The sequence below is a fragment of the Leiobunum rupestre genome, chromosome 2, assembly GCF_980474605.1.
Source record: "Leiobunum rupestre chromosome 2, qqLeiRupe1.1.hap1, whole genome shotgun sequence".
Lineage (NCBI taxonomy): Eukaryota > Metazoa > Arthropoda > Arachnida > Opiliones > Sclerosomatidae > Leiobunum > Leiobunum rupestre.
The window spans coordinates 50,793,671-50,806,920 of record NC_143385.1 but is presented as its reverse complement, the minus strand read 5'-3'; the positions used below and the strand labels follow the sequence as shown (position 1 = coordinate 50,806,920).

Sequence of the window (13,250 nt, the reverse complement as noted above, 5' to 3'; positions counted from 1 at the left end):
CCATTTTGATTCCAGTCACTAGATGACGCCATCCGACTCTTACATAAATAAATAGGAAAATTGGTAGAACTGCATGAAAATGAAAACTGTGCCGATTCCAACTTCCAAGTTCTTCGTTACGTAAATTGGTTCTTGCTACAATGGTGATTGTCTAAATATGTATACACTTGGAATGTTTAACGACCCTGATCATTTTCATAGAAAAGGGCCAGTGGCGTAGCTGATGGTCAGCAGGGCCCGCGGCGCGTTGGGGGGGGGGGCACTACCCATAAAAAAAATTGAAAAAGGGGGCCTCTGAGTTCTCAGCTACGCCACTGAAAAGGGCGTAATATTCAGACGAGATTTGTGCTCGCGACTAGGGCCACCTTATCCATAAGGCAGAATAGGCAAAGTGCCTAGGGCCTACGAAAATTTTAGGATACATTAGTTCCTACGATTCAATATAATAGGGCCTACAAATTTCCGAAAAGTCGGTAAATAAATAAGGCCTACGGAAAGGTTAAAACGGCCCTGCTCGCGACGTGCTAAGCTAAACTCTGCTCCTAGTCGACACTAAGCCTTGTCTGGAATATAAGATCATTTGAATCATTTACATACTTTTCTATTTTTAAACTATAATATCATGATAAATTCTTCGAGATTATGAGTGTGATAAATAATCGTATTGCTTAAATCAATTTCTGGTAGCTTGTTAAGTTTATTTTCGGATTGAATCAGTCAATCAATTTGAAAAAACGCGTCACGTCTTCCAAAGAATATAAAGCCCCAGGAATGGAAGGATTGATATTATTGGCCGCGTGTTTTGGTTGCGATAGGAACTTCCGGCAGAGCAAATCAGAGTAACCGGAAACGGTTAACGCAACCCGGTCTATCTTTAAAAACGAGAGGCGCAAAAGCTCCACTAGACGGAGCTACACCTTCCATTCCTGGGGCTTTATATTCTTTGCGTCTTCGATTCGAAGTAGTTCATTTATTATGCATTTTATTTTACGAACCTTCGTTCAAAGCCCCGGCCGTTTCTCCAAACGCATTCGCGACACGTTGGCCATTAAACCCTTAGACATTCCAAGTGTATACATCTATAATTTCCCGCTATAGCCTAGGTGGAAACTTCTATGATATTACATTATACACTTTTGTCTTGACGTAATGCGGGTTTTTTTTAAAGATCTATTTAATATGAAACAAAAATTAGGCGGGAGCGATAATTGGCTATCAAAAGATGCATAAAATATCATGTTCCAGATAAGAAACAGCGCCTCGGGTCAGAAACTGATCAAAAGTCTCGTAATTCAGGTTAACGCGAACTCTTCGGCTTCTCGCTGCGATAATAATGCTTTTTTAATGGTTATTTCTTCCGTTCGAGCTACCACATTGTCCAAAATTTAAAATTACAGTCCGGTTTCGAACTTTCGCTTCCTAAAGGCGGTACTCTTCGAAAAAGAATTAGGTTTTTTTAAAAATGTTTCAAATGATAACCTTTAAAAAAAGGGTTGGCCATTAGTAACAGTGGCGCGGCTTATCTATTGTTATCTAAGTGTTAATTATAAAATAATTAAAATACTGGAATTGTTCTTATAATACCCTATTACATCGTCTTGGTTTTCAGAAGTGGACGTTGTTGGAATTACATTAATTGTTTTTTTTATTTAAATAGTTGATTTTATAAAATGTCTTAACGCTTGCCCAACTTGTTGAAATGTTGCCCTGGAATAGTTCAGCCAATGCCTAAGAATGAGTTCATAAACTCTATAGTGGGAGAGAAAACGGATCCACAGCTGAAGCGGGGAGGCAACATTTCAACAAGATGGCCAAGGTTATTTTATAAAAAGAACTATTGATTTCTTTAAAGGGAATAAATCCTGAAGCATTTCTGTCACTCAGAAAGGGTTAATATATTGTCCGCTCAATAGCCGAAACTATGAAGTCACGAAACTATGAAGTAAATTTCTTAACCAACTTGTTAAAATGGGAAAACAAAATCACGTGACTACCATATCACAGCCAACCTCGATTCGGTAACTCGTATTCATAGTTGGCCGTGTGACGGTAAAATAAAAATTATTCCTTCCAGATACTGCAGACAGATAATTAACTTACACCTTTCTATTACAAAATGTTTTAATTAATAATAATAATAATTAGATAATTTAGATGAATTGATCAAAATTTAAACCATTTTAAACGAATAATAGTTCGTATTTCTTAGGATAGATGGTGCTGCAGTTCTCCGAAAAGTCACGTGACTACCATCTTTTAAGCCCCCTTTGACTTTATAGTTTCGCCTATTACGACATTTTCGGCGCTGTTTAGTGGTTTGTTGCCTAAAATTCTGGGGTCTTCACGCTTTATTTATTTATTTTTATTATTAGCCTATATGCAGATATAAATAATATATATCTTAGGTGATTAGTATCCAGCTCCTAATGCTGCTAATTTTATACCATTCGCAGGCTCCGATCGATTTTTCCAAAAGAGTTTAGTTACCAAAATAGTGCGGGGAAAATTGATTCTTATCGAGGGGTCCCACATTTGAAATTTTTCCTTAAAAGTATTGACTTATAAAATTTAACAATATAATTTTTTCCCAAAATTTAGTACTCACAACACAACCAATTTAAAAATGTCAGTAGTTTATTAAAATTAGTACTTAAAATAACTTAGCTGATATCGAAATAAAATTCCTTAAAAATATTGACTTTATAAAATTAACAATTTCATTACTTCGTAAAATTTCAAAGTTCTCAGAACACAACTAATTTAAAAATGTCAGTAATTTATTAGATATTTCACAATTTATTTAAAATTAAAAAAAAATAAATACCTTAAAATTACTTATAAAACTCAGTTAGATATTTAACAATTTATTTAAAATTAAAAAAATAAATACCTTAAAATTACTTATAAAACTCAGTTAGATATTTAACAATTTATATAAAATTAAAAAAATAAATACCTTAAAATTACTTATAAAACTCAGTTAGATATTTAACAATTTATTTAAAATTCAAAAAATTAAATACCTTAAAATTACTTATAAAACTCAGTTAGATGTTTAACAATTTATTTAAAATAACTTAGCTCATTTGAAAATAAAATTCCTTAAAAATATTAACTTATAAAAGGCAGTTAAATATTTAAGAAATCTAAAACCCATAAATCGAAATTATGACTTAATAGTAAATTTTATACGAAAAAGATAAAGAAAATATAATGAGAAACTAACCTCAAATTTTCTCTACTGTTCCACAAAATGAGAATATAACATTTAACTATCAGACGGAAAAAAATAAGAGCTTTATCTCCAAACTTCAGAGATCAAAGTGAAAGTATTTCCAGAATCGTCGGGCGGAATCAAAAAAGATCTCAACTAAAGTCTGTAACTGGTTCTTTCGCCGATTTTATACATCTCCCGAACACTTCAATCCTGAGGCTAGTTTACGAGATCTCTGTCGCTGGATGTCAGTTACGACACGCTTCAACGGAAAACGGAAAATTGACCGTTTCAAGTTCAAAGGAAATGCCATCCTGCAATCCTAATTATTTAGAAAATAGTCAAGGTTATGGCGCGTACCTATACTAACTATAAACACATACTTTTAACTATTATGACAATTGCCGGAATATTATTGCAGCATCCAGGTGCCATAAGAGAAATTGACATAATGATCTAGTGTTATTTTAGTTAATTTGGTAATTAATTAAAAATAAAACTTTAAACTTTCTGGCAAATTTTAATTATACTTTCAAATATTTTTTTAGACACTATAATAATCTAGAGTCTTTTATTAAGACTAAGATAAAAAATAGACATTAAATTCCCACTGTAAAACGTGTAGCGAATACGCGTACAACATGTAAACGGTGACTCATATGTCTGGAAATCCGGGAAATTTTGTTTTAGCACTGAAATGTATCTGCTCAACGCGTTGTACCTGTTGTTTATAAACGAAATACTTCTGGGGATTTTACTTTCACTTCCAGTTATATTATTTTTCACTTTTGGTTATTTTGATATCAGACAATTTTAACAACAAGAATACAATTTCCCCTAATAGGTTAAGAAATGATACCCAACGGCGAGAATACCCCTGATAAATTAGACATATCGGCCAAACGTTTGCCTCAGAAATTAAACACAGCAAGAATTTCACCGAAGAGATTACACACAGCAAGAATTTCACCGAAGAGATTAAACACAACGAGAATTTCACCGAAGATATTAGACACAACAAGAATTTCCTCTGAGAAATTAGACACAACAAGTATTTTCACTAAGAGATTAGACACAACAAGAATTTCCTCTGAGAAATTAGACAGAATTTACTCTGAGAAATTAGACACGACGACTAGAATTTACCAATAGAAATTTGACACAACGACTAGAATTTACAAATAGAAATTAGACACAACGACAAGAATTTACCAATAGAAATTAGACACAATGACCTGAGCTACCCGCAAAATAAATTAGACACAATGACAAGAGCTACCCGTAATAAATAAGACACAATGACAAGAACTACCCGTAATAAATTAGACACAACAAGTATTTTCACTAAGAGATTAGACACAACAAGAATTTCCTCTGAGAAATTAGACACAAAAAGACTTTACTCTGAGAAATTAGACACCACAAGAATTTACTCTGAGAAATTAGACACGACGACTAGAATTTACCAATAGAAATTAGACACAACGACAAGAATTTACCAATAGAAATTAGACACAATGACCTGAGCTACCCGCAAAATAAATTAGACACAATGACAAGAGCTACCCGTAATAAATAAGACACAATGACAAGAACTACCCGTAATAAATTAGACACAACAAGTATTTTCACTAAGAGATTAGACACAACAAGAATTTCCTCTGAGAAATTAGACACAAAAAGAATTTACTCTGAGAAATTAGACACGACGACTAGAATTTACCAATAGAAATTTGACACAACGACTAGAATTTACAAATAGAAATTAGACACAACGACAAGAATTTACCAATAGAAATTAGACACAATGACCTGAGCTACCCGCAAAATAAATTAGACACAATGACAAGAGCTACCCGTAATAAATAAGACACAATGACAAGAACTACCCGTAATAAATTAGACACAACGGCAAAAAAATTCAATTAGTCAATTATATTTAGGGGAAATAAATAATTAAAGGAAAGAAATTAAACGTTGAACTCAAAATAATAGTTATTACTAATAAATAAGAGATATTGAAATCTATTAAATTAAATAATAGATTTATGAAATTAAATAAAAGAAATTAAACTCTAAATAATGAATTTAATTAGGTATGTTAAAATATACAAACAAATATATAATATAAACTAAATTTCCGCAATAACAGACTAATGATAAACATGAATATGAAATGAATTAGAAAGAGGCTAATGGCAACCAAAAATTGCGGTAATAAACAAGAAAACGCGTTGCAACGATCGAGAAAAATATATTAGTACGTAAAAAACAAAAATGTATTTGCCGCGGGAAAATGACTACGACGATTTTTAGCGTTGTTCCCAATCCACCTCACGCTCTAACAGAAAGCTCCTCCCCCCCTAGAACTAATCTAATCATCCCGGTATCTCATTGGTTCCCTAAAACTGACGTCCTCCGACGACGGTTACTTTTTCCTTCCCGCCCTTTCTCGTGGCTAACGAAAATTAGACCATGATGCCCAAAGTAGAAATAACTAAATTCTTGGCAAAACATAAGTGAAAGTGTTTTCCCCTCCAGACATGTCGCTGGCTCAGTGCCACAATATAGCAACTCAAAAATGTTAGTTTTTAGAAAATTTTACTCGAAGGGAAATAACGAGTCCCTGTTTAAATGGAATTTGTAGGGCATGCTAATGTAGCTTAGAAATTGTTGTTATACACCTATTTTTATTTTAAATTCCATTTTCGAAAACATAATTTTTTTATAAGGCCAATAGATTTATTCGACTTTATAAAATCAGGTGTACAACAAAATTTATTGGATTTGGGGTGTCATTGTTACCACAATATTCGTCTGTAGGCATTTTTTTATAGTATTTATATAAAAAATTCGTGATTTGTTGAGGGTGCTCAGATTTTCAAAAATCACGAAACATTATCGATAATATGTTTCCAATTTAAAATAATATAATAAAATTTGTATTTTTTTGGGCACAAAACAGAGCAATCAAAAACTGCCAATAAAAATATTATACTGTCTGATACACCTACCAAAATGAACCAATTTAAAAATTAAATTATTTTTGGCTCAGTATTGCAAAACAATTTATTCAGAAACATTCATTTTTCACTATCACTATTAATAATATAATAAAATGTTTTTTTTTGGGCACAAAACAGAGCAATCAAAAACTGCCAATAAAAATATTATACTGTCTGATACACCTACCAAAATGAACCAATTTAAAAATTAAATTATTTTTGGCTCAGTATTGCAAAACAATTTATTCAGAAACATTCATTTTTCACTATCACTATTAATAATATAATAAAATGTTTTTTTTTGGCACAAAACAGAGCTATCAAAAACTGCCAATAAAAATATTATACTGTCTGATACACCTACAAAAACGAACCAATTTAAAAATTAAATTATTTTTTGGCTCAGTATTGCAAAATAATTTATTCTTAAACTTTCATTTTTCACTATCACTATTTTCTAAACCACATTAATACGCCCTGAAAATCTTATCTAAATCAAATTTGCATTAAAAAATATTTCTACTTCGATCACTTTTATGCAATGATAGGCTAACTTAGAGTTGCAATACCTGTAGTACATTTCAGGCGATGCTTATACACAATACGTTTAGCGAACCAAAGATTAAGTTATATACTTAAATTTGTACGAAAAATAAACTTGGTTTAAATAAACCAATCCTCGTCTGACAAGGGTATTATACAGACAAACCATATAAAATTTTAAAGTTATTTCCTTAGGGAAATACAAATTTTAAATTAATATAGAATTATAGGTAATATAACTTTATCTAAATTTTCGCTAAATTCGGGTTACCACGTATTTTCACTCAGCTTTACGAATGTCTGAATAAAGTAGTTCATTGATCCAATGGGTAAAAAGGTTCTTTGCAAACAATCATGTTGAAGAAATAAAATTATATCTAGGCATTGACCTTAACAGGTAGCAGGAAAATCCGTCCCAGAAAACAGGTTCAACGCATTTCACTGGCTGCCAAAAACGAGTTACACTTAAATTAAGTTCGGCTCTCTACTAACTCCCGGCTCGGTGACGTTTTCTACCCAATTGACTGGCTAAATTAAGGGGCTTCTCCTTTGAATTTTAAGTTATTATGGAAAATATAGATCGAAATGTAATAGGAAGTATTCTCGTGACTAAATCGAAAAAACGTCTGTTAATGGGAATAGAAACTCCAACGCGTTCTTTATGGAAGACCCCATCAATTTCCTTTATTCCCTTCACAATCAGCGATTATCAGCGCCGCAGGTGTGAAATGCCATGGGAGGCAGCGGACAATATTGGAACCCTCGGAGGGCGACAGAAATACCAGAGGTTATTATTCCCTTTAACACGAGAAACGAATTGTTTTTTACGTAAATAGCGCCAATATATCCTAATCTGTTTTAGACCTGGTGGCAGAAACCGGGCCGAATTAAGGGGGCTGGAAATAGGAAATATTTCATATCAAATCACGAAACCTAATTTTTTTTTAAATAAATAAAATAAGGTTTGACTCTAAGCTCATTAGGGGGGCTATCACTTAATCCGGCCCTGGGCAGAAATGTAAAATTCGTTGAGACTGTGGATGTGCATTCTTCCTTTAACGCTAGAGTTAAACCCCTTACTCCCACCACGCCATCTTGTTTTCAATTAACATAAAAATCTATGCCAGTTAGTAATTTAAACGTTCTTGAGAATCCTGACTAGATAAATAACGTAACTGTTTACGGATTCGGTTGAACGTTTCTGGGTTTGTTGGTCACATCAAATAAATGAGACCCACTGGTTTTCGTTGAAATCAGCAGCCATCTTGAAAAAAATAACGGATGGAAACTGCCATACTACGGTCAACTTTGAGCCGGCGCTATAGCTTCCAACCCATTCGCCGAAATTCCGTGTGAGATCAAAGTTGGCCGTGGCCATACTCAGTGAGTCAATGGTGGATTAAACAATAGCTTAATAGTAGACTTAAGTCTAGGAGGATGTAACCATTGAATTAGGAATAGTACCGCTAAAATTACCACGGACATTCAATATATTGAATGTCCGTGGAATTACATAGGCTCGTTCGGGAGTCGTGGTTACGCCAGTGTCCATGGTTACGCGCAGGCTTGGAAATAAGCGGTGGTCACTGGGTCAAAGACCAGTTTATTAATTGCTCGGACCAGTTTTTTTATTCAAAAGCTAGAGGTTCACTGGTCCAGTGTCCAGTTTATTAATTCAAAATTATCTACCGTATTATTAACCAACTGGTCTACGTGACCACTTAAATAATTCAAGAGTTGGGAGTCACTGGCCAAATAGACCAGTTTAGAAATAAACCTTATTTCCAAGCCTGGTTACGCGAAACAAATTCTGAAATTTCGAGTTGGCGCACTCGGCAGGGTTGGACATATGGATATTTTTTTTAATAATCAGCCTGACTTGTGAGCCTCCTATCTTAATTTATTTTAGTAGTCACTGACTAGGGGGTAAAAATGGGGGTATAAAAACCAGAAGGGCAGCCATAATTTTGCTTTACCCGTCAGAATTAAAATAGGAGTTTATTATAACATGATGTGATTTTTTTTAAATAAAATGGGATTGATGAATTCTGGAATTATGATACGCCATATTCGTCATTATATATGAATATTTAGGTAAATTTTTCACTAGTCCAAGTGACTAGAGAACCCCCAGATTTAGATTAATTTTAGTAGGCCTAAGGTGGTGCCTTGGGTATTAGCCTAGCTGATTATTATTATTATTATTTGCTTTAGTAGTCAAATGCCGTGACTAGTGCCTTATGTCCAGCCCTGGCACTCAGTGGTCAACTCTATCATTATACGGTGGTGCCCTCTATCACTTTCAAGATGGAATATTGGAAAAAGTCATTTTCATTAGATATAGTTCCCGCCGCTAAAAGCGGATGACGTCACCGACAAATGGTAGAGTTTAAATTTTGATTTTTTTTCGCGGAACCACGGCCAACTTAGATCCACTGCTACTCGCACTAGTGCGAGTAGCAGTGGATCTAAGTTGGCCGTGGCGGAACGCAGATTTAAACTGAAATTATAGCGGTACCATTCCCAATTCAATGCGCCAACTTAGGAAATGGTGGCTACCACTAATTTTTAGCCGAGTTCGTGAAATCCGATTAATATTGTGTTTTATCAAAGATAATCTAGACTACGTACGGTTTTATATAACATAAAGTACAACGTTTATTGAATAAATAATTGTTTACGACAAACCCCATGTCTTTGAAAGTCAAAAATACTATATTTTTACATTGAAAAATATTTAGTTGGGCACAAAAATTGGGAAATGTTTCATCCATAGAAATCTTATTGTTTCATCATATCTAATTATTATTCCACTCAAAAAATTTTATACTAGCAAAAACGAACAGAAAAATTTCAAAAATGTATATGCTGATTTTAAATCCCAGCCTCACAATTCACAAGGATTTACATTAGAAACAATCATGACTTGTCCACGCTATCGCCATCTATCAATAAATTATCAAAACATTTTCACAACGCGTAGTCATCGTGTAAACTAAGACCGATGAGATTGCGTAATGGCGATAAAATTTCCGGGCAGGTATTCGGGTATCGCTCGGGATTCGTTAATTTCCGCCAAATCCCAAAGCGAAGAAATTTTTGGTCAGAAGATACTAAAATTTTACTAGTTAGCCATTTTGTCTGCCCAAATTATTGCCTAAATAAAGTTTAATCCGTCTTCACCTTCAAATTTTCACCAAAACCGCTATTTTATAATGTTTCATGATTGAGTCGATATGGAAAAATTGCCTACTTAATGGAAACAGACGACACGAAATCTTCGGACGTCTTCGAGACTGACGAAGGTATCCGGACTTCTCCGGAACCAAATACCGAGGTCATTTTCGCGACTTCCCTGACAGCTGAACAACTCGAAGAGGCCGGTTTCAAAACAATTGTTATTAATGGACAAGCCATTGATGTCGCGGTCACTAAAGACCCCGTAACATCTTCCGCGGAGGCCTCAACAAGTTTTAATCGTAATACATACACCATAGTATCTCCATTACCGCCAACCCTCAAAAGAAATAAATATAACTGGGATCCTTCTGTTCACGACCCTGTCCTACCTGTACGTTGTCGTAACATAAGCGGTGAATTACATAAAAGTAGATTTGGTTCTGGTAAATAACCTTTTTTCGTCAAAAATCATTGTTATGCGCAAGGTGTAATTTTCCTTCATTTAAAAGGGGGCAGGGGTAGGTGCATTAAAGTTAATGAACACTGGTACACACCATCCGAATTTGAAGCTGTTTGTGGCAGGGCAAATAGTAAAGACTGGAAACGCAGCATACGTTATGCTGGTCGTACATTGCATTGCTTAATTGAGGAGGGTTTACTTCAACCACACGCTACTTCTTGTACTTGCGCTGCATGCTGTGATGATGAAACTGTGGTACGCATTATGTCATTTATAGCAAAATCAGTGGATAACATACGTTAGTTTAATTACAGAGTGGTCCTGTACGGCTATTTACTCCGTACAAACGGCGTAAAAAGGAGGAGATTAATAAAGAAAACGCAGATGAAAATAGCCTATCTGATAGAGAAGGTCGGTTATTAAGTGTAAATTTAATTAAAAATGTCTAAAAATACTTCATATTTAATAGCTATGGTTGTAAGTGTTAGCCCTAACTCGCTATCTGGTCAAGAAAATGCTGGGGCAAACTTTGTGGATACAATTGGCATTAATCACTCTAGTTTTATAAGTGATGATAGCGGCTCAGTGATAGTAGCCCCTGTTACTCCAGCTGTGCAGAACACCCGCAACGGGGGCTCTAGTTTGGATTTTCAAGAGCAAAGACATTGGTGGCAATTGGAAGAGGTACATTCAACATTCAATTTCCGCTTAAGTCAACAAACAGTTAAAATTCCCTTTTTTCTTATAAAACTAGATGGTTAAAAATCTAGCACGACAAGTTCAAGAAATACAAAAACAGGTTGAAGCGGTTAAAGCTCAAAGCTTGGAATCCAGGGAAGTGAGTTTGCAGCAATTGCGGTTGCAAATGGAAAATGAAAAGAAAGAGGCAAGAAATTTTCTTGCTTGTGAAATTTGAGATGGCACTAACATAAAAATAACTATTTCAGGCCCTAAATACATCAAAAATTGAGGCACAAATGAACTTGTCACGCGCAATTTTGGAAGCAAGATCTGAGAAAGAAATTGCAGTGCAGCAAGCCCTGCAACAAGCACGTGCTGAGATACATAATATTGTTGAAGTAGAAGTGGAATCTACTGGAAAAGTAAGAATGGAGCATGTAATTTTTTTTATCTAGTTTATTGCATAAGCAATAAAATTTTATACATTTTAGTACACAATAAATTGGACAGGTACACAGCTGCATGAATTTTGAGCAAAATATCAACATATTTTGCGGCAATGAAAATTCGCGGAGATATCAACGTTAATTTTGGAAATTAACGTTTTTTTAGCCAAAATTCGGCCCGCTTCATAGTTGTAGGTGAAGTAGGATATGTGATGGGCTTAAAAGAAATAAATATGCAATAAAAGTAAAGCATTTTACAATTTTTATTTGCAAAAATGGTTAAACTAACGTAAATTAAATGTTAGTAAAACTTTTTACATGGCCACGCTCCTCTGCATTATGCCCGCGTGCTGTCTGCAAATTTTGATAAAGCACCTATCTCCAACAAGACGAGAGTAAAAAAGTATCATGGAAAAATACCAAAATATAATCAAACTTAAGTGTTGGCGCTGCACGTTCACTTAGCTCTCAAGCTAGGGGCACTCAGTACCACCCCAAATCCATTTTTGATAATCATGATGGGCTGTCTAGCATCGTGACCTAGAGGACATTGTCCCCGCCCAATATTGCACAAAAACCTTACTATAGCACAAACGGAAAAGTAACGCTAGAAAACGTTAATTTTCAAAAAATATCTCTGCGAATTTGAATTCCCGCAAAATAAATTTGACACAAAAATATTCAGTATAAAAAAACAAACTGTTGTGCGTTGGTGTGCTGATAATTACCTGAATTTTGATTAGTAAACCACTTAGCACAAATTATTTCAACACTATGATCAGAATTATATAATATACCTATAAAGAGAGAAGTATCCAAAACTATCCTTCAAGGTTATTAAAATTAAACCTTCGCAGGCTAGAGCCAGGTTTCCAAAATACTCAATCACAGATGTCTAAGCTGCATAATGCTCTAAATTTTGTCTCGGTATTATTTCGCTTAATGATGTAAAATGTAGAAATTAAAAAAACTATTTGGTCAATATAATAGTTTAAGTAGTAATGTTACTTTCGCCCTGCATTATTTTCCTTCTGAAACAATTTTAAAACTCAGCAGGATTCTGCGAAGGTATATTTCAAGTTAATAAATTAGGTTAGAAGCACATTGTGAAGCAGTCGTTTAAATATCCCTAGAAGGAAAACTTCTGACAAAACTGATTTTAAATTGTTAGAAGTCTTTTGGTTATTTATTTATTGTTTATCGCTCTTTGTTAATTTAACTCGAGGACCAATATGTAAACTAGCTTATAACTAATGTTGATATCCTCAATAAAGATGCTTTTATTATTATTATCACCAGGATAAGGAGATACTTCTCTCTAAAAGATTTATATAATAAATTAATAATATAAGATGTTATTCCACAGCTATGCGCCAACTGTAACAGGGAGGCATTTTCAGATTGCACTGGTTGCAACAATGTCAGTTATTGCGGCTCATTCTGTCAACGTAAAGATTGGTCTAACCATCGCAATGAATGTCATAGCATTCTGAATGAAAATGACATCATTAATGATGATAAATCTGAATAAATTTCATTATTGCAAACGTTATGATGTTAATATTGTAAATATGTACGATGAAATAAAGTTACTGGAACAATATAAAATTAAATAAGCCACTATTATAGGCTTACTTTATGAAACACTGAAACGCAAACATAGTAATCAAAAAAGTACAAAACATTTATAAGAGAAAACGAACAATACACATTTTTCAAAG

The 13,250-nt window shown here is 34.0% G+C and overlaps 1 protein-coding gene across 1 annotated transcript; it reads left to right on the top strand.

Moving 5' to 3' along the window:
• Nucleotides 1–9,773: 9,773 nt before the first annotated feature.
• On the top strand, nucleotides 9,774–13,124 carry LOC149958297 (deformed epidermal autoregulatory factor 1 homolog). The gene is made up of 7 exons (XM_090165744.1): nucleotides 9,774–10,385; nucleotides 10,452–10,657; nucleotides 10,717–10,813; nucleotides 10,872–11,086; nucleotides 11,157–11,288; nucleotides 11,350–11,505; nucleotides 12,896–13,124. Exons 1-7 carry the CDS (start codon nucleotides 10,019–10,021, stop codon nucleotides 13,058–13,060), a joined length of 1,338 nt encoding a protein of 445 aa, XP_090021870.1. The 5' UTR covers nucleotides 9,774–10,018; the 3' UTR covers nucleotides 13,061–13,124.
• Nucleotides 13,125–13,250: the final 126 nt, after the last annotated feature.

Excerpts from the sequence above, each read along its gene's own strand:
- LOC149958297 (XM_090165744.1), top strand. The coding sequence starts at position 10,019 with ATGGAAACAGACGACACGAAATCTTCGGACGTCTTCGAGACTGACGAA. Across the intron at positions 10,814-10,871 it reads TAGCCTATCTGATAGAGAAG|CTATGGTTGTAAGTGTTAGC; the intron begins GTCGGTTATTAA and ends CATATTTAATAG. Across the intron at positions 11,087-11,156 it reads ATTGGTGGCAATTGGAAGAG|ATGGTTAAAAATCTAGCACG; the intron begins GTACATTCAACA and ends TTATAAAACTAG.